Below are 19,692 nucleotides of genomic sequence, written 5' to 3'. Positions count from 1 at the left end.
AAGTTATACTCACAGCTAGACAGTCCTAACCATTTTGGAACACACCAAGAACCAGAACTTACACATATCCTTCCTGGGGAGAAAGGTCATTCAGGCAGTGGGACTAGTTAATTCCACTAGGCTGGGTTTGTTGTTGTTGTTGTTGTTTTCCTTGTTTGTGTTTGTTTTTTGCTTGCTTTATCTGGTCAAGAGGAAAGATGGTTTGAGGTGACATCCTGGTGGGAGGCTCAGCAGTAAATAAGAGGGACTATCGGAGAGAAGGAATTTTGCTCCTACGTTAATCACATACATCTCAGAACAACGCAGCTGCTTCTGAACGTGTGGTTTAGTTGTGTATTCTGGTAACCATGGATCTTGAAGAAGCTGTGTTTCTCTTTGATTTGACAGCTGAAACCTTCCAGTCCAACATGAGCCTGTCTTGAGGGGTTGTTGGAAGACTCTGTTATGTATTACTGTGCTCATCATATCTTGGATTTTATTACTTTTCTGCCCTTATTTCCCTTTTACTGTCACTCTCAACTATTTTGTTCTTTTATATGTATTTGTTTTTCTTTGGGATCTGGCTTTTAATTTATTTTCAAATATTATTTTATTTAACTGACAACAATCATACATATTTATGGTATACAATGTGACGTTTCAATACACACATGTTGTAGAATGATCAATCACACTAATTAGCATATCCATCACCTCAACTGTTTATCATCTTTTTGTGGTGAGAACATTTATAATCCTTTCTTTAGCTGTTCTGAGATTGCAACACATTATTATTAATTTTAGTCACCATGCTGTGTAATTGATTACTAGAATTTATTCTTCCTCCCTGACTGAAACTTGTGCCTATTGACCAATGTCTCCTCTTTCCCTGTCTACCTGCCCTCTCTACCAGCCACTGGTAACTGTCATTCTACTCTCTATTTCTGAGTTTGACTTTTTTAGATTCCATATATGAGATCTATGTACCTAGTGATCTTCTTCACTTAATCTTCAGAAGTGGGCTTTGTCATTTATCCCCTACCAGTTCAATGCTTTGTACATGTAGGTATGCCAAAAAGGTTCCTGTAAATGAATAGGCAGACATTATGATCTGTCTGGACCTTGTATACCTTAGACAATAACCTGTGGATAAGTTGCATTCTGGGTTATTGTTTTTTTTTGGTATCAGGGATTGAACCCAGGGGTACTTGACCACCGAGCCACATCCCCAGCCCTTTTTTATATTTTATTTAGAGACAAGGTCTCACTGAGTTGCTTAGAGCCTTACTAAATTGCTGAGGCTGGCTTTGAACTTCAACTTGTGATTCTTCTGCTTCAGCCTCCCAAGCCATTGGGATTATAGGCATGTGCCATCAGGTCCAGGTGCATTCTTGATTTCCTAACCTATCTTAGTTCTTCTAGGCTGACAAAACACTGTAAACTGGGCTGGGAATACAGCTCAGTTGGTAGAGTGTTTACCTAGTATGCACAAAGCTCTGGGGTCAATCCCCAGCACCACCAAAAACAACAAACCACTGTAAACTGGTAGCTTGGCTTATAAACAAACATTTATTGCTCTCAGTTCTGAGCCTAGAAGACCAACATGAAGGTGTTGGCAGATTCAGGGTTTGGTGAGGGCTGCTCCCTGATTCATAGATGGTATCTTTTCACCCCATCCTCAAGTGGTAAAAGCTGAAAGGTTTCTTATAAGGGCACTAATGCCATTTGTAAGGGCTCTACCTTTGTGACCTAATCACCTTCTAAAGGTCCCACCTCCTAATGCAACACCCTGGGGGTTAGGATCCCAATAGGTGAATTGGAGGATGACAGGCATTCAGACCACAGCACCTTCATTCTTAAATCACTTCTCACACTTGAGTAACGTATCAACACTTTTTAAATGAAAAACAAATTCTTGGAGATCCCCTAGATTATGTCTGTTATTGGTTGAATTGTGTCCTCTCCAAATTCAAATGTTGAAGCCCTAACCCCCCCAATACCTCAGAATGTGACTGCATTTGGAGACAGGGCCTTTAAGTTAAAATGTGGTCCTTAGGGTGAGCCATAAACTAATTAGTGTTTTTATAAGAGGAGGAGTTTGGATACACAGAGAAAAGACCCTGTGAGGACCCAGAGGGAAGGCAGCCACCTGTAAGCCAAGAAGAGAGGCCTCAAAAGAAACCAATCCTGCTGACACCTTGATCTTAGTGTGATCTTGTGCTTACAACCATGAGAAAATAAATTTCTGCTGTGTAAGCCACCCAGTCTGTGGTATTTTGTTATGGTAGCCTAAGCAAATAACAACTCTGAGAACTCCAAAGAAAGTAAAAAAAAAAAAATCTGGATTGTGGCTGTCAATGGACAACTATTGCTATACGGGCATTTTGTCTTTACAACTATTAGAATTATAAAGAACATAGTGTAAATGTAAAACTAAACTGTAAACTGATTATAGCTACTAGAGGCTCGATCCCAAATTTGGGGAGTGCTGTTCTGGTGGTACTGAATAAAAAGGAAAAGTCATTGTACTAGAAGTTGGCCAAAGTGGCTGCTCTTCAATTGGCATTTGGTGTGTCCTGGGTGAGCCAGGGAAGAGTTTCATATCTCTGGGATTAGCCTGCAGGCTCTGTACAGATGGTCTGATATCCTGAACCATGAAGGACCACCCTGAAGAAAAAAGAACTAATCATCCCCTAGTGACTCCTCCCCAGATTCTAAAGCACCAGCTGCATTCTGACAGGAAAAAGATTGAGATCTTGCTCATATATAACTGAGCCCTGATCCTTCATGCCAAGAGCCAGACACAAGCATCAGTGGAAATGATCTATGTAGGGCCAGAAGCTAGCCTATTTTGAAAACACAGTAGGTGTAGTTTAAAAAAGGTTCTGATCCTTCCAAGTAGGGGAGCTGCAGCTGGTGTTTTGACAGTGCTCAGACTGTGGGTGTGTAAGTATTTTACAATGTCTATTTGTAAATGCCTTTCACTGTATTTATAGCCTCTTTACAACAATGCTAATGAACTTCAGTTCTAAAAAATACCAGAATTTCTGAAATTCACAGAAGCACATGTCTGGAGTGGCTGCCATCCAATGAGGATACAGCCCCCCATAGTGCCCATTCTCCCCCAGTCTGCCCAACACAAGGGTTCTTTTTGGCAAAACAGGGTGTTGTTGAACTCCAAGAAAGAGGAAAAAGCCCATCCTTCTATCATTTACCAGTTCCTATAAGTGTTTTTGTTTGATGGGTTTTATGGTCACAGCTGTTAAATAAAAGAACATAGTAGAAGGCTGGCAATACCTAGCACCATCTATCCAAAGGCTTCAGAACAAAGTTATCCTGGCTCATTTCTGATTTTGAAATTAAAATAAAGCTATTTTGTATATTTTTCTTAGCAGCTTTAGTTACAGACACTTAAAACACGTGGCTTGAATAGACAACTCACAGCTAAGAGTCTCCTTACTTTTCTGTACAGGGAGGCTAAATTGCAGAGAAGGGACTGAATAGTTGAGGGAACTGAGGAAGGAAAAGTACAACCCATGGATATAACAACAGCAGCTACTGCTTGCTGAATGTTTACCATATGTCAGGCACTAGAAGAGCATCCTTCAGGTATTAAGTATTCCATCCTCACTACCACCCCTGGAAGTATCCACTATATCCCGAACCCCTTCAGGGGTGGGTTCCTCACTGGAATGCTGTCACTGGGTGGCTTCCAGCTACTGGCCCCTCCAGGGACTCTCTCAACTATAGAGAGCCTCCTTGTAGGGCAGCTCACACCCCACCATATAAAAGTCTCAGCAATTTCAGCACAATGTGGGACAATTCAGATGGACCATTTTAGTTCCAAAGCTCCTTTTGGATTTGGCAGATGCTTTTTGAGCAAGTATCACAATTTGACTTCTCCCTCTGCCCAATCATGTTTCCTTCTCCCTTACATGGGTATGGAATCCTAAAACAAATCTTCATATTCTGCTGGCTCTGGGTCTGCTTCCTGGGGAACTGTACCTGTGACATCCAGATTTTCATTTTATAGGAAAGACAACTGTCAGGAAGGTTAAGTCACTTGGCAATAAGGGTTGAGCCTAAGTCTAATTGCAGAGCCAAGGCTGCTGACCACTTCTTGAAGCTGCTGTATTAATCAGCCTCCTGGTCTTCCAGGCTAAGGATATGGCCATGGGGACAGTGAGTCATCAATGATGCCAGGCAGCCTGTGTCACCTCAGTTCACTGCCAGCTGGGTAAATTATCTTTGCTCCCCGAGCTAAGAAGTCCTAATAATAAACAAAAATCATGCATCCAGAGGGGCCTGTTCTTCCCACTTAGATCTGAGACCCAAGATGGGGCTTGCATACTGACGGGAATGTGGAAGATGCAGTGTGTATCCCTTGAGAATGTGAACTCAGCCAGTGGCATGGCCCAATTTAGCCCAAGTTGGGACAGTTAAGCCAAGACATGTGGCATGGAAAAGGTGTTGAAGTATGCAAGAAGCCAAGGCAAGCAAGCAAACAAATTTGCTGCAGCACAAACAGCAGCAGCAACAACAAATCCTACAAAGGATCCACAAACCTTCTGAAGATGAGTAGAGGAGATGGCAGAAAGAATGGCTCCACCCTTCTCACTGAATAAGATTCCAAGTCCATATGGTAACTCTTTTCTGCAGTTCCTCTTTCCCTGAAAAGGATGTACTACCATAATGCAAATGTTTAGGCTTTAACTGCCTAAAACATTTTATGGAGGAGGGGAAGAAGTTGGAAAGAAAGGAAAAGAAATAGAAAAGCCCCATTGTCTATGTGCAGGCAACCACTGTCGCACATGCTATGCATCCACTAACTTTTTACCACTTCTCATCCTCCCCAGGAGCTGTTCACTCATATAGACAATGGCAGAGGTCAAATGTCAGACCACAGAGAAACCACCTGAATCACCCTGTCTTCTTTCTCTCTTCCACTCAGCAAACTTACTTATCACCCTATTCTAATGTAAAGTCAGGAGGAATCACTGCTCACCTCCAAGGTCTCAGTCCAATAATGAACCTGAAGATTTACAGTCAATGCAAGTGAGCACTCCTCTTTGCTGCCCTCTCTGGAATATCAGACCTCGGCTCCATGAAGCTGGGCAGAGCCCTACCCAGATCAAGCCCCACTCTGTTACAGGCAAGGGTCCTATGCTCGGTGGAGGGAAGGGATGTGCCCAGGGCTATGAGCTGATTGGTGGCAGAGCTGAAACCAGATGGAAGGTTTCTGATGCCCAAGCCAATCTTTCCCCACTATACTTGGGATGGCAATAATAAAGACAAGCATCCACATGCACATGTTCTGTGCTCCAAGAGATTTTTTTTTTCCTCTCAAAATAACAACTACAAGAGGCTTTGGACCATCTGTGAAGACGGCAGATGTGAAGTCAGTCTTTCAGAAGCGTTCTGCCCCGGGATGCATGTGACTTTTGTGGAGGTTGGATCTTTCCATCAGGAAAGAACAAAATAGGAGCAGCAGGAACTCCAGTTTTCTTTACTCATCAGATGGAGGGCCTCCCTCCCCTTTCCCAGAAATATAGATCCAAAGGCCCTGCTGAGATCTGTGGAGTCCCTATGTGCCCATCTGGTGGCCAAAAATGTCTCCAGGCATCAAAAGCACTTTGGGATTGCAAAAGCGGTCCCACTTAAGTTGGGACAACCTGAGTGAGGCCAGAGGCACAAGAAACAGGAATCAGTGGTTTTCCTGGCAGCTGTCCCTTTGCATTGCATGTCCTTGTCCAGATGAGCACAAACAAGCTCTCTATTTATAGATGGTGAAGACATGTTGGAAGGTGATGGGCATTGCTCACTCAATTCCTCTCCAAATTTCTGTTCTTTATGTACACTCTTTAAGTATACATGGAAGAAGGCTTCCCTCCAGAGCCCATGCAGGGCACAACAAGCCCCATTAACCCTCTAAGGCAAAAAGAGGATGCTGTCTGTAGACCTCATCTGCAATGCCTCAACTTGGAAGCTCGAAGAGGTTCAAAGGGCTTTAAAGAGGCTGAGCCCAACTCCTGACCTGTGTCTGGACAAAGAAGAACCTATCATTTTACAACTCTGAAAACAGTTTGTGGGTTGCAGCTTGGAGAAAGAGTATTTAGAGAAATAGTCCATGAAAGAAGTGTGACAGAAATCAAATGGTACTGTGCTGTGTGGGTGTCAAGGTGTTAATACTTCCTAGTGTTTCACTGCCTCATTATGGTCATCAGTAGCAGGAAAATCAATGTCACTCGGGGCTAAATCCTGTCAATACTGTCGGTTCTTTTTGCAACAAATAGGATTCAGTCTACATGTGGGTAGAAAGAAAGAAGATTATACATACAAATGAAATCATGTCAGTAAGTAATATAGAAAACCCTAAAATATGAAAAGGTGCTTCCCCCAACCTTTTGGGATTTCTGTGCTCCATAATTCAACTCCCCTCTCTCAGGTCCCAGCCTCCCCAGAGTGCCAAACCTGTTGCTGCTTCTAGGGGTGGCTGCTCCTGATATGCTGTCTGGTATCTATATCTCTACTCTCTTGGGGCTCCAGAGCATGACCTGCTTGCCATTGTGTTGGAACCCCTCTTCCATCAAAGTTATCCGCTGAGCTCTTTCAAAGGAGATAAAAAGGAGCAAGGTAGCCTTCCAGTGTCATTAAAAAAAATTTTTTTATTAGTTGTTCATGGACCTTTATTTATTTATATGTGGTGCTGAGAATTGAACCCAGTGCCTTGCACATGCTAGGCAAGTGCTCTGCCACTGAGCCACAACCCCAGCCCCTCCAGTGTCATTTTGCAGAGGGGGAAACAGACTCAAGGAAGTGAGCACCTTGCCCAAGGTCAAAGGCTATGTAAGAAGAAGTGTGGGTTTTCTATCCTGTTGTGCCAGGCTCGAAAGCCCAAGCAAGCAGTGGGTGGGCAGGAGCTATGTCTGGCCTGGCCAAGTGACTTTTCCATCTCTTAGAAGGGGACTTGGCCAAATGTAGGCATTTGACGAATATCTGAAATAAATGAACTAAAAACATACAAACACACAGAGAAAGCTTTTCTTATCACTGAATTCACATCAAGCATCTATTTTCTGTTCTTTTGTCCAGTTAATTTCTTACAAGGTAAGTTCGCACATGCTTGGCTTCATGCCAACTTTTCAACTCACCCCACATGATTCGATGCATGCCCAGGCATGAGAACCACTGATCAGTTGTTGCTACACACTCTCTTCTTCTAACTTCCATGACAACCTGCTTTCCCTACCCTTCTGACAGCTTCTAATTCTTTCTCTACCCTATAAATAGTCACCTCTACTCTCCCCATCTCTTCCTCTCCATAATTTCCTAGAGTGATTGCATTCATTCCATGCTTTTACTGCCATCTATGAATCAAAGATACCCACCCTCCATAATTTCTAGCCTAGACCTCCCTTCCGAATTCTCCAAAGACATGTCTTCATTCCTGACATGTAGAAAAGGGAACACTCCAAAAAAAAATCATACAAGGCATTACTAGGAATCTTTGAAAAGAAATTTGGAGCACTCTAGTAATCCAAATTCAAATGACGGCCTAAAGCGGCCAAGCACACATCTTACCTGCCAATTCAGGGAACATTTGCAAGGCTCACTCACCAGTTTTTCCTTCCCTTTTAAAATTCATCAATTGATTATTTTATACCTAAGAAGAGCAAAGGTCTATTTTATTAATGCTTTCTTTTGTGGATGCGGGAGCTATTCACCTCAGGGACATCATAACCTGGACATATATTTCCTGCTGAGTTGTAACCTTTGGTGAATAAGTAGTCAGGTTGCCTTGGTCAATCTAAAGAAAAACTTAACTCCCATACTGGTAAGATGGTCTCAAGAGAGACATCTATTAAAAAAATGTGTGAGCGTGTGTGTGTGTGTATGGCTAGGAACCAGGAAGGTCTGCCCTTCCCTAAGCACTTCATTGATGCTTGGCATATAAGTATCTACTTAATCTTTGTCTCAAGCTAAAATGCCTCTGAGCTCATTAGTCACTTACCTCCCTGTGTTTCTCTGAAATCAGAGAAAGCTAGTGTGGAAGTACATGCAAATGTTCCCTGAGTTGGCAGGTGAAACGTGCTCTTGGATGCTCAGGCCTTCATTTTGAGTTTGAATTATGCGATTGCTCTAAATTTCTTTTCAAAGATTCCTAGTGATGCCTTGTGTGATTTTTAAATTTTTTTAAAAGTACTTCCCTTCCTTTCTACAAAACAGGATGAAGACAGGGCTCCAGCATCACTTGGTGTGGAAAAAAATGCAACTCCTTTGCACTGCACCTTCCCATGCACTGTACCTTCTTGCCATGGCCTCTAGCTCTTCACAGGAAAAGTACATGTGATGTGATTAACATTTAAAGCAACAGGTCATCTCCAAGGGGCATAGGAAGAGGTCACTGGGCCTCTTTCCCATATCCTCAGGCCTTCCTACCATCCAACTACCCCTCTTCTAGAATTACCTCTTCTTTTTTTTTGTATTTGTTCTTTTTAGATATATATGACAGTGGAATGTATTTTGACATATTATACATACATGGAATTAGGATCCCATTCTTGTGTGGTTGTACATGATATGGAGTTTCACTGTGCTGTACTCATATGTGAACATAGGAAAATTATGTCCAGTTCATTCCACTGTCTTTTAGAATTACCTTTTCTGATGCCAGCTTCCATATCCAAAGTCAATGGACAATGCCCTCTGGGAGGTTTGAGCCCTGGTAACCAACTCTCCTCAACAAATGGCCCACTTCCATCTTGATGCTCTCAGCCACCAGCCAATATGAGGACTACTTACTAACTTTGCTTTGCCCAACACAGGGTGGAACAATTCTGCTACTACAACATCAAGGTCACATCCCCCATCCACTTCAAGAACACTCTCTTTTGAGGCTCATACCACCTGCTACACATGGTTGAATCTTCTTATTACGAAGTGTCATCAACTCCCTGATCACAATGGGAGGACACTGCATTGAAGAACATTGGCTTTCTCCTCCAGCTCTTGCCATCTTCCTGAGCATATCTATGATGATCACATGGAAATCGCTCCCCATCCCTTCAGCCCTTATGACCTTCATTCATTCACCTTCAGCTGCCCACATTCATGCCCTCCCCTGCTGGGGATAGGCCCATCTTTGGAACAGCCACATCTATAAAGTTATAAGCAACAACCTCCCCTTCTGATCACCAGCTCCTGTACTTCCTTCTGATCAGCAACTTCTCCCACTCCAGCCTGGCCTGCTTGGCTTCCTCCTCACATTCCTGTTTGCACTTCCTTCCCCTTCATCCCACACTCTCTGTCTAACAGTTACAACCCTGGATACCAAATCCTATCAGTTGCCTGCCCCTCAGAACACATGAGCTTGCAGCAGGCAACAGGCAAAGCTCCCCCACCCCAATTCAGGGCCAACGTCCTGCTCCAAATTCCCTGTTCTTTGGGAAGAAAAAGAAATATAATTATAACTTGGGATGTCTGAGTTGGGAAGATTAACAAATCTGTTTCTTTTCCTTTGAGGCCACACACCTGCTCTGCCCTCAGGTTTCTGGCTTGCCACGTCCCACTGTAGGCACTAACTAGAGCTGAGGGCAACCTGCTTCTCTCCACCATTTCATTAGTTTTTCTTTTTGTTTTCTAAAGTACCCTTCTCCCAAATCTCAAGAGCTCTTTTCACAAAGGTGTCTGAACTTATTTTTCATTAAGTTTTATACACATTATGGCTGTGGCAGAGCACTTGCCTAGCACGTGTGAGTGGTGGGTTCAATCCTTAGCACTGCATAAAAAATAAACACATTAAATAAAGGCATTCTAAAAAAAACACCCTTAAAAAGTTTTTTTTTAATATGTATTTTTTAGTTATAGGTGGACACAATCTTTATTTTTTTAATTTAAAAAAATTTTTTTTAGTTGTAGATGGACACAATATCTTTATTTATTTATTTTTATATGGTGCTGAGGGATTGAACCCAGTGCCTCACACATGCAAGGCAGGTGCTCTACCACTCAGCTATAGCTCCAACCATCTTTATTTTATTTTAATGTGGTGCTGAGGAGAGAACCCAGTGCCTCACACATGCCAGGTGAGCGCTCTATCTCTGAGCCACAACCTCAGCCCCCCAAAAGTTTTATACACATTATTAAACACATAACCTCATAAATTCATCTGTGAATAGGCACACAGATTTAGGTATGGACAGTTATTTGTAATATATTCATGTTCAAATAGCAAAATGAGTAAGTTTTATATTTCTGAGCCCCCATCTTCTCAAGGGGTAGAAAGAATGCTCTTTGCACCCCAAACACCTTAGTTATGTGGTGGGCTAGATAAGTACAGCCTACTTTTATATACTATGAAATAATAACTAAGACATCCCCAAGGCCCAGACTATAATTATGGCCTAGGGGAATATCCATTTTATTATTATTGAATTTTTAAATCAATTCTTATAATAATTTTTGAAGTATCTTATCCCTGTTTAAATTCCATACTAACTTACTTTTCTAGAAATTGAAGGAATATTCTTACTAGTGGTCAAGGATGTAAACATCTGAGGGTCCTTAATGTGTGCTTCCACTTGCTCAAACTGGACATAAACTGCTGGCTGGTGTCCTTCTGATCATCCTAGATGGAATTCCTAAAAAGTGAACTGGGCCATCTGAGCAGGGGCTGGCACACGGTAGCCCCTCAATACATTTGTGTTAAGTGAATCTATCTTAAAAAGACTATATTCTTCCTAAACTTACATATTCCTTTTTTCCCTCAGGGATGCTTGTTCCTGTTTAAAGAGAAAGTGACAGTCTCTTCTAAAATACCACGTGGTAGCAAGCTTGCTGGCTGGTGAGGAGGTGCTCAGGCCCAGACACGGCAGCTGGAGCTGATGCCTAGTTCCCAGAAAGAGCTGCCAATTTGACTGTGTGTCCTTCTGTTCAAGCATCTTTCTGTCTGTGCATCCATCCATCCAGCCCAGCAAATTCTGGCAAAGATTTGGGTTCACATAGCACACAATACCCTTTCTTCAGAGGACCTGTTACATAAATCTGAGTTCAGTTTATGTTCCTACATCAACTAATTTGGCAGAAGAAAACAAGTTCATTAACAGGTAAGTGTATATATCAGTTGTCCAATGTAGCAAAAAAAAAAAAATTAAAGTGCATTAAGTACTAAGAAATAATAAGCATTTCTTTGATTTAAATTTTTTTTTTTTGCCTGTTGAAATCAATCACACTAGGTTTCTTAGAATGTAAGACACACATGCTAAAGAGCCTTACAGAGGCTGGGAAGGAAGACAGAAGAGAGGCAAAATAGAACAAAATATAAGCACTGGCACCTCCTCCCCTTTAAGGAACCATGGCATCCAACAAGTGTTTGTTAAATGAGCCACTACCATATGCTTGACACTGTAAGGCATGTGGAGATGACAAAACACACTCTTGATCTGCTTTAAATCTGGTAAAGGAGTCCGGGGGTGTGCACATCCCAAGTGGCACAGCATGGCGCCCAGCACTAGGCTAAACATGGTGTCAGGCATTTGAAGGAGAGAGGAATCATGAGAGATAAGAGAAGGCTTCCACAGGGGGGCGTGCTGATTGGGCACAGAAGTCATGGAGCATTAGCAGGTGTGTGAGAGGTGGCCAGGGAAGAAAGGGAAAGCACCATCACCAACTTGGGAGAAACCAGAACAGTGGTTCTCATAGTCTTGACTTCATTAGCAGCAATAGCAGCCGTGAGCTTATAAGAAACACAAATTCCCAGGCCCACCCTGAACCTACTGAGTCGGCAACTGCATTGTGGGGTCCAGCGATCTGCTTTGAACAGGTCGCCAGTTGGTTCTGAGGCCTGCCCTAGACTGAGAACCACTGAGTTAGAGAAGGCACTGCCTTTCCTTCAGCCAGCTGTGCAGGAATCCCAGGTCTTTTCTCCCTCTCCAGGCCTTTTTGCAAACTAGTGCACTGGCAGCTGGCAGCCAGAAGATGAGTGGTGGGACTGGGAGCTGGCTTCCCTCTCCCACACTGCTCAGATGACATATACAACATTAAGAAGTTGCATTTCCCACTGACTTCTGTACAAAGCCCTCTTGTATATCTTCCTTGGTGGTCCATACTCCTGACAACTGGAGTTAGGAAAACAAGATAAGAAGAGAGCTAGGTAGAGGCAGGAAGTAAATGGGGCCTCTGAGAGCTCACAAGTTCGGTCAGGATGACACATTTCCCCTAGCTTACAAAGCTATACCTATCCCATAACCTGAGGGCCAAGGGAAACTCTAGAATGCAAATGATCTTTCATTCAAATCTTTAGAAGGTGCAGCAGGAATATTTTGGAAATTGTTATTAAGTTCATTGAAATGTGTGCAGCCCCCAAAGGCTAACCCAATTTGGCAGCATAGAGCTTCAGCTCTCCTTGCACCAGCTGTAGTGAATTTGACCTTTCTTGTTCCACATCTTTTCCCTGATTGAATAGCTCATATTCTTCTCGGAAGCACTTAGGTTTATTAAACCTTTCCCGTCTGCTGTGCTAGCTTCTGGGCCAACCACACTACTAATATGACTCTTGCTCTAGTCACTGGGACTGTGAAGTGGCCTCATCATGCACATGTGCAAAGAGCCTTCTACTATCAGCCAGTAGAAGAGAGCATGACTATAGGGCTGTGACCAGCTCAAAAGGAGCCAAGACTCATTCCTTTCCCCAAAGGCCATTGCCAGGAATAGTTGTTGCATTGGACCTTGGTAGACACCTGAAGAATGACACAGGTAAACCTGTTGCTACTTAAGTGGGCTCACATGTCACTGAGATGACCACAGCTCTGTGCTCAATTGGGCAGGGGGCTCCATTGCACATAGGCATGTGTGCAACCACCACTGTTGGTTGATTTTGACATCTTTCAACCATCCACATTGTGATCTGCCTCCATATTTGGACAGCGGGGGAGGGGTGCATTTCTGTTGTTGTAATTAAAAGTAAAGGAAGGGCTGGGGCTGTAGCTCAGTGGTAGAGCACTTGCCTAGCACATGTGAGGCACTGGGTTCAATCCTCAGCACCACATAAAAATAAACAAATAAATAAAATAAAGGCATGCTGTCCATCTACAACTACAAAACAAAATTTTAATAAAAAAGTAAATAAGCCATGTTGTAACACAGATGAGCATTGAGGACATGATGCAAAGTGAAAGAAGCCAGTCATAAAAAGACATAAAAATACTGTCTGATTTCACTTATATGAGGTACCTACAAGGAGTCAAATTCATAGAGATGGGAAAAAGAACAGTGCTTGTCCAGGCTGTGTGGAAGAGAAATTGGGGGGTTGTTGTTTAATGGGTATAGAATTGTGGATTTACAAGATGAAAAGAGTTCTTGAAATGGTTATGCAACAATGTGAAAGTACTTAATGCTGTTGAACAGAGCACTTAAAATGGTTAAGATGGTACATTTAATGTTATGTGCATTTTACCACAATTTAAAAAAAAACATTTTTAAAATAAACAAGCTCTTTTTGTCTTACTGAAGGTTAGCCCAGTTCAATAGGCAACAATAAAAATGACATTGAAAATATTGTTGATTTACAGGCATGAGGCTTCATATTTGGGGATTATTTAGGTGCATTCCATTATCATCCTCAATCTACAGATAGGGAAGTGAGGCGAGAGGGAAATGACTTGCTGAGACTCACACTTCACCTATGAGGAAGGCTGAGATTCCAGCCTGGAGGCCTGACTCAAATGTGAGAGCTCAGAAGCCCCATACAACTCTCAACATGCAAATTTAGTTTATAAGAACAAAACCCCAATGTGTTGACAGTGCACAAGAAGACCTCTGGGTCACTGACTTGCTCTGGTGTATTATACCAACATGTATAATACACATATACAATGGTAGAAAGTTTTGGCAATAAACCTATGAAGAGAATTCAACAATTCCTTGATCTGTGGTAGGCACCTCAGTTCTGGAATGCACACAAACTCTGATCTCACATAACTAAAATATGCATTCAGTCAGTCAGTGAAGGAATTTTCATCTCAAATATGTCCCTTAAGAAGGCATTTCCCAAGACTTTGAGGGTCTTAGAGCTCAGAGACATGTATACTAGGAAGATTTCTGCCATGCCAGCTTCTGGGTTCTACAACAGGCCATGTAGTGAAGAGCAGAAGGAGGTTGGGGTATGGAATGGGGCCCCACAGAATAGTGACAGGGTCAGTGGACACAGCTGTAAGGGAGCTATGCATACCCGAGGCTAGCTTGACACCCAGGGGATGAAGGTGGGTGTGCTACCCACGTCTCCAGTCTGCAGAACAGCTTGCCTTATTCTAACAAAGCCAGGGAAATCCCTGTGTGTAGGAAGGGCCTAGATGCTGTGTGCCTGAGCCTCACCTGCTAATCCTAAATCCCACACTGTGCCCCAAACCTTGCACCCACTTTTTCAGCACTGGACAGAAGTGGCCAGCATCTTCATGCAATTTTGCTACAAAGTAGAAAAGTGAAGTTTGATCCCCTTTTCTCTTTCCTTCTCTCTCCCTCTGCAGGTCTGTAGCACCTCATTGTGTCCTGTACCCATCACATGCCCACCCCTTGGTGAGAGAGAAGCAGTACCTGGAATGAGTCAGTGGGCCCACTGGTCGCTCTGGCCTTCTTGGGGGCAGTGCACCAGGTCTGTTGAGAGAATTGGTCTTAGGTGGCCGAGGCTTTTTTGGTGGGATGGCAGGAACGGAGGGCTTCTGTAAGTCCAGTTTTGGCTCTCTCTCTGGTCTTTCTTTAAGTCATTGTTTAACAAAGAATAAAGAAAACAGATGGATCTAGTGTAAGTAACAGTACTTTGATGCAGATTGCTTATTTCCTGCTTTAAAAAAAATCACTGATGCCATTTCTGAAGGTGGAATTGGTAGCAAAGAGTATCACTTATTCCTTGTCAAGTGAGAAAAAGCCCTACAAAGCCATGTAATCTCCCTGTTCCCTCTCTCCAGGCTTTTGTTTGTGCTGGTCCCTCTGCCTGGAGTGTCCTTTTGGCTACTGCCCACCCTCAGCAAGCTCCTATTCACCTATCAAAACCTAGCTGAAACGTGACACCATCATGCTCCCAACTCAACAGCTGGACCCACACTCCAAAGAAGACTTCTTCCTTCCTCACCTAAGCATTAAAGGCAGCCCTTTATAAACAGGCTCCACTGGGACATTTTATGGGTGTTTGCATGCTTGGCACAGCCCTAGGCTGTGGGCCTCTCCCACATCTGCTCATCTCCCTAGGAGGCCTGTGCTGCTAGCATATAGCTGATACTCAGTAGGTGTTTGATGGGTTTGATAAATGACCTACAGGACCTGCTTCTGGGTGTGGGGAGAGATAAGGCCTGAAACCTCTCGGGTCTGCTTCTAAAAAGGACTATGAGACAGTAAAAGGGGGAAACATTTGGGAGAACAATTCTTCTAGATTCTCTTTGTGTACAGTTTGAACTTGGACAGTAAACTGGGATTTCTCAAGATATATGGCTTCCAAAGCTCTTTGGAGTCAGGGCTATTGGGATGAAGTTGAAACCCGATTTGGTGGCCAGACTGGGCAGTGTTCAATGACAGCTTCAAGTTTTCTTTTCCCAACTAGCCTTGCCCCAAGTATGTGCAAAAAGCATATATCCACATTCTTGTTGATAAATACAGAACTTGAGAGTTGCCCACTAGATCATAGGTAAGTTCCCTGGGTTGACTTAGACTCCATGTTTGGGTGCCCAGGCTGACTGGCACCTCATCAGATATTGTGGAGCTCTCATCTTGCTCACCCCCTCAATGTTTCTTTAGGGAAACACCCTCCAACCAGGAATGCTAGGAACTCACTTTTTGGCATTCTGGTGCCAGAGGAAGGCTCATCTGACATGTTAAGCAGGGGTATGACTCCTCTTGGGCAACAGGACTAGGATAAGGACAGGAAATCTAATAGCCAGCAGGACGAATGGGAGAGAGGGTGTGTGCTGCCCTAATGAACATACCTAGTTTCGGGACAGGGCTGATTTCCTGGCTTCCCTATTGCTTTTGACGGAGACTTCTGCCTCTTTGACCCACTGTGGCATAGAACAAGGACTCATGAGAGGAAAGGGACCAGGGGTGTGCAGCCATTTGGCCAGCCAAGGAAAGTGGTTGCTCACAAGTTAGCCCATAAGTAAGTCAGCGTGGGCCACTGTAGGAAGATGTCCTCATCATGGAGCCTGGCTATCACCTAGACACAAGTCATGTATCCTCCATGAGGACAGGGGATGGTTTGGTTATTTCACCACACATGATTTTGTTAGTATACATTCAATGGCTATTTTTTTCAGTGATGTGTGTTACAGATGTGGCTTTCACAATGAGGTTCCATGACTCAAATTCTACCAGTTCACTGTGAAAGCAAGAGGTATAGATCCTTAATAGCTTGCAATGTTGGTAAAACTTAGAGGGCTGATATAAAATATTAAATTTCACAATAAAATTTCATGAGGCTGCCAAGGAGCACCTCCAAATAATTGTATTCATTAATTTAGCATTTCTCTTATGACTTCAAAATAACTACTTTTTAAAATGGAATTTGCTTGCCTCCTTTGTACAGAATAATAACAGCACTTTTCCCATAAAAATGTATGATCAATCAAATATTAGGCACCTAATAAAAGGAGTTCTTTCACAGCATGCAGATTTTTTTGGGAGATACACTCGACATAGTGGGAATCAAACACATTTGTAAACCTGTGTAAGATGTGTTGAGCCACTTCCCTGCCAATGATATTTCTGACCACCTTTAGAAAAGTGAGCACTAAGCTGCTTTCCCCAGAACTCCTGTGTCACTCGCTATCTGACTCCCAATATTCTGGGCCAAGGACATATGTCTGCAACATTGTTAAGCCAGAATCAAGAGCCCAGCAGTGACCAAGGAAGAAAGTTTTCATTTGTTTGGATGGGAATTTCACTAAGCCAAGTCTACCCATCAAGAGTAAATGAGCAGGAGCAGGCTGGGGTTGTGGCTCAGAGGCAGAGTGCTCACCTAGCATGTGTGAGGCTCTGGGTTTCATCTCAGCACCACATAAAGTAAAATAAAGACAGTGTGTCCACCTATAACTAAAAAATATTTTTTTTTTTTAAAAAAGGGTGAATGAGCACTCTGGGCACTAAGCACAGGGAAGACGATGAATAGATACTGTCAGATATACTCTGATAGTCCACTGACTTCAGGGCATGGGCAGGGTGGTGATGGCAAAAATATTACAGAAGAATCCCAATATGTTAAGTGACTGGTCTGATTAGTTTTCATTTGATGAAAAATTTTGGCCCTATGGGGTGCCATAGAGCCATCTCCTGTTTCCTTAGAAATGGGATGTTAGGGCTGGGGTTATGGCTTAGTGGTAGAGTACTTGCCTAGCATGTGTGAGGCACTGGGTTCCATCATCAGCACCATATAAAAATAAATTAATTAAATAAAGGTATTTTGTCCATTTGCAACTAAAAATATTTTTTAAAAAAGAAATGGGATACTTAAAAGCAATCAAAACAAACTCAAAATTACCATATTTCAAAGAAAAAGCAAATTCTATGGGTAATACAAACTAGTGCTATGACAGACAGCCTTGTCTCTTGCTGTTCTAGAAGTGCCAATGAAGAATTAATTCCATACCTTTTTCTTCTGTTCTGTTTGGCAGCGTTTCTGGTCTTTCAGGAGGTATCTTTTTAAGTTCATGTTTTCTCTCTGTTGTACCTGGGAGGGAAAGGACAAGAGTTATCAGAAAATATTTTCTCTATTCATTTATAAGACACACCAGCATTTCAGTATTTATCAGGTATAGGAAAGTCAATTGATTTTTTTCCTCTTGAGTGGATGCTGGCATAACTTGGCTAACATGAGTTGCTTAGAAACAGAGCAAAAGTCATTTCTAGCCCATTTCATTATGTTTGCTTGCCTATACATTCTCTATTCATAAGAACACCACTAACATTTTCTGATATTTAATCCTGGCTTCCTTAGGCATAAAAATAGTCACTAAGTAGGGATGGGGAACATATAGAGTCACTCGTCAAAATTCAAAAATAAGGTGTCACTGGATATTGTGCTCTATAATAATAAGTGATTTCACAGGGAACTGGATTCCATCTTGTAGTAGTTTTAAAACATGGCTTGGAATTGTTTGATAAACCTCCCATTAAGAGGCGAGATCTATATCTCTTTTCCAGGAATGTGGACAGGTTTGTAACTGCTTTGGCCAGTGGTTGAAGTGATAATATGTAATTTCCAAAGCAACTCATAAAAGTCCATGTAGCTAATACTTTGTTAGAATACTAGTCTGTCTCCATGTAAGAAGACAACTATCCTGCAGAAGCCATACGTAGATATGGCTTACAAGCTCAGCTGAGCCCAGTCTTCCAGGTACCCCTGCCATGGGAAGCCAGATATGTGAGTGAAGTAGCCAACTTCCAGGTGGATCCTCCAGCCTCAGCTAGTCCAGCTTTTCCAACTGAGGCCCAGACCTGATGGAACAGTCATGCAGGCCATACCCCATTCACATTCTTGACCCACAGTATCTGTGAGCATAAGAAGATTCTTATTTTCTGCCACTAAAATTGGAGTGGCTTGTAATACAGCAGTAGTACCTACAACAAAATTTTAAGTTGAAGGATGTGCAGAGATGTTACATTGCTTCTCTCTACATCTCTTCTCTTTCTGCTGAATCTCTCAAGTATTACATTTTCCTAAATGCACCACTTTGCATTTCATCTTTACCCATGCAGACTGCAGTTGCTCCCTTACCTGAGCACCACAGAAAGTAAAATAAAGACCATGTGTGCCATTAGCCTTACTGGTGCCATTAGCCTCAGGCATATAAGAGAACTTCAGAAATAACTAGAGCACAAACCAATCAAAAATATTTCTTTTATTTATAGACATGGTTGAGTGCCTGACAGCCTTTTCACATGACCAGCTCTAAAATGGGTGCTTGGTATTAAAATCTCAATTACACAGCCTCTGAGGCCAAGAGAACCTTAAAAAAATATTCACAACTGGTTGCTATGGCACATGCTTATAATCCCAGTTACTCAGGAGGCTGAGGAAGGAGGATCACAAGTTCAAGGCCAGCCCAGGCAACTTAGAGAGAATCCTGTCTTAAAATTAAAAAAATAATAATAAAAGGTTCTGGGAGTGTAGTACAATGGTAGAAATTCCAGGACCTACAAGGAAGAATCTACTGAACACATACTTCATCTGAATCCCTTTAATAACTCTCTACCTCCTAACCTCAAATCAGTTCCCAAGATCCTTCATAAATTAGCAGAAGTAGTCTAGGAAGATGAAATGCCATTTTGCTTTGCCCCCCCAGAGTCCCTTCACAATATTGGTGAAATTGTTTCAAAAGGATAAGAATTTGCCTACCATGCTACCAATGTAGTCTCCTAATGCTAATGAAGAAGTTCACTGTCATTCTTAGAGATACAGAAAAAATCAACAATTGGACCATCTTGAAGAATCCAATCTTAGTTAACTACATTCTAGGCTGCCTTAGCTGTGGACCACTTGATCTATCTCCTTAGTCTCCAATGGTTACCAAGGCCTCCAGGAGAAAGGGTTCTCAGAGAAAAACACATAAATAGCCTGTTTTAATCTCAACACAATAAAATATTTATATAGCCAGAACCACTAGGTGGCAAAATGGAACTGTTCAATGCCAGCACAGATGAAGGCCAAGCAGGAGATGTAATTAACATCCCATT

General features: G+C 42.5%; 1 protein-coding gene across 1 annotated transcript in view; it reads right to left on the bottom strand.

Annotated features, from left to right (window-relative positions):
- The window catches only part of LOC144373579 (SH3 domain-containing kinase-binding protein 1-like), a 189,812-nt gene that overhangs the window by 37,362 nt on the left and 132,758 nt on the right, over positions 1–19,692 (bottom strand). The window contains 2 exon segments of the mRNA XM_078036604.1: positions 14,569–14,728; positions 17,606–17,686. Of these exon segments, the coding sequence (XP_077892730.1) occupies positions 14,569–14,728; positions 17,606–17,686 (241 nt within the window).

This window comes from Ictidomys tridecemlineatus, unplaced genomic scaffold (assembly GCF_052094955.1).
Source record: "Ictidomys tridecemlineatus isolate mIctTri1 unplaced genomic scaffold, mIctTri1.hap1 Scaffold_44, whole genome shotgun sequence".
Lineage (NCBI taxonomy): Eukaryota > Metazoa > Chordata > Mammalia > Rodentia > Sciuridae > Ictidomys > Ictidomys tridecemlineatus.
The sequence above is the reverse complement of the archived record's forward strand: the minus strand, read 5'-3'. Positions and strand labels throughout refer to the sequence as shown.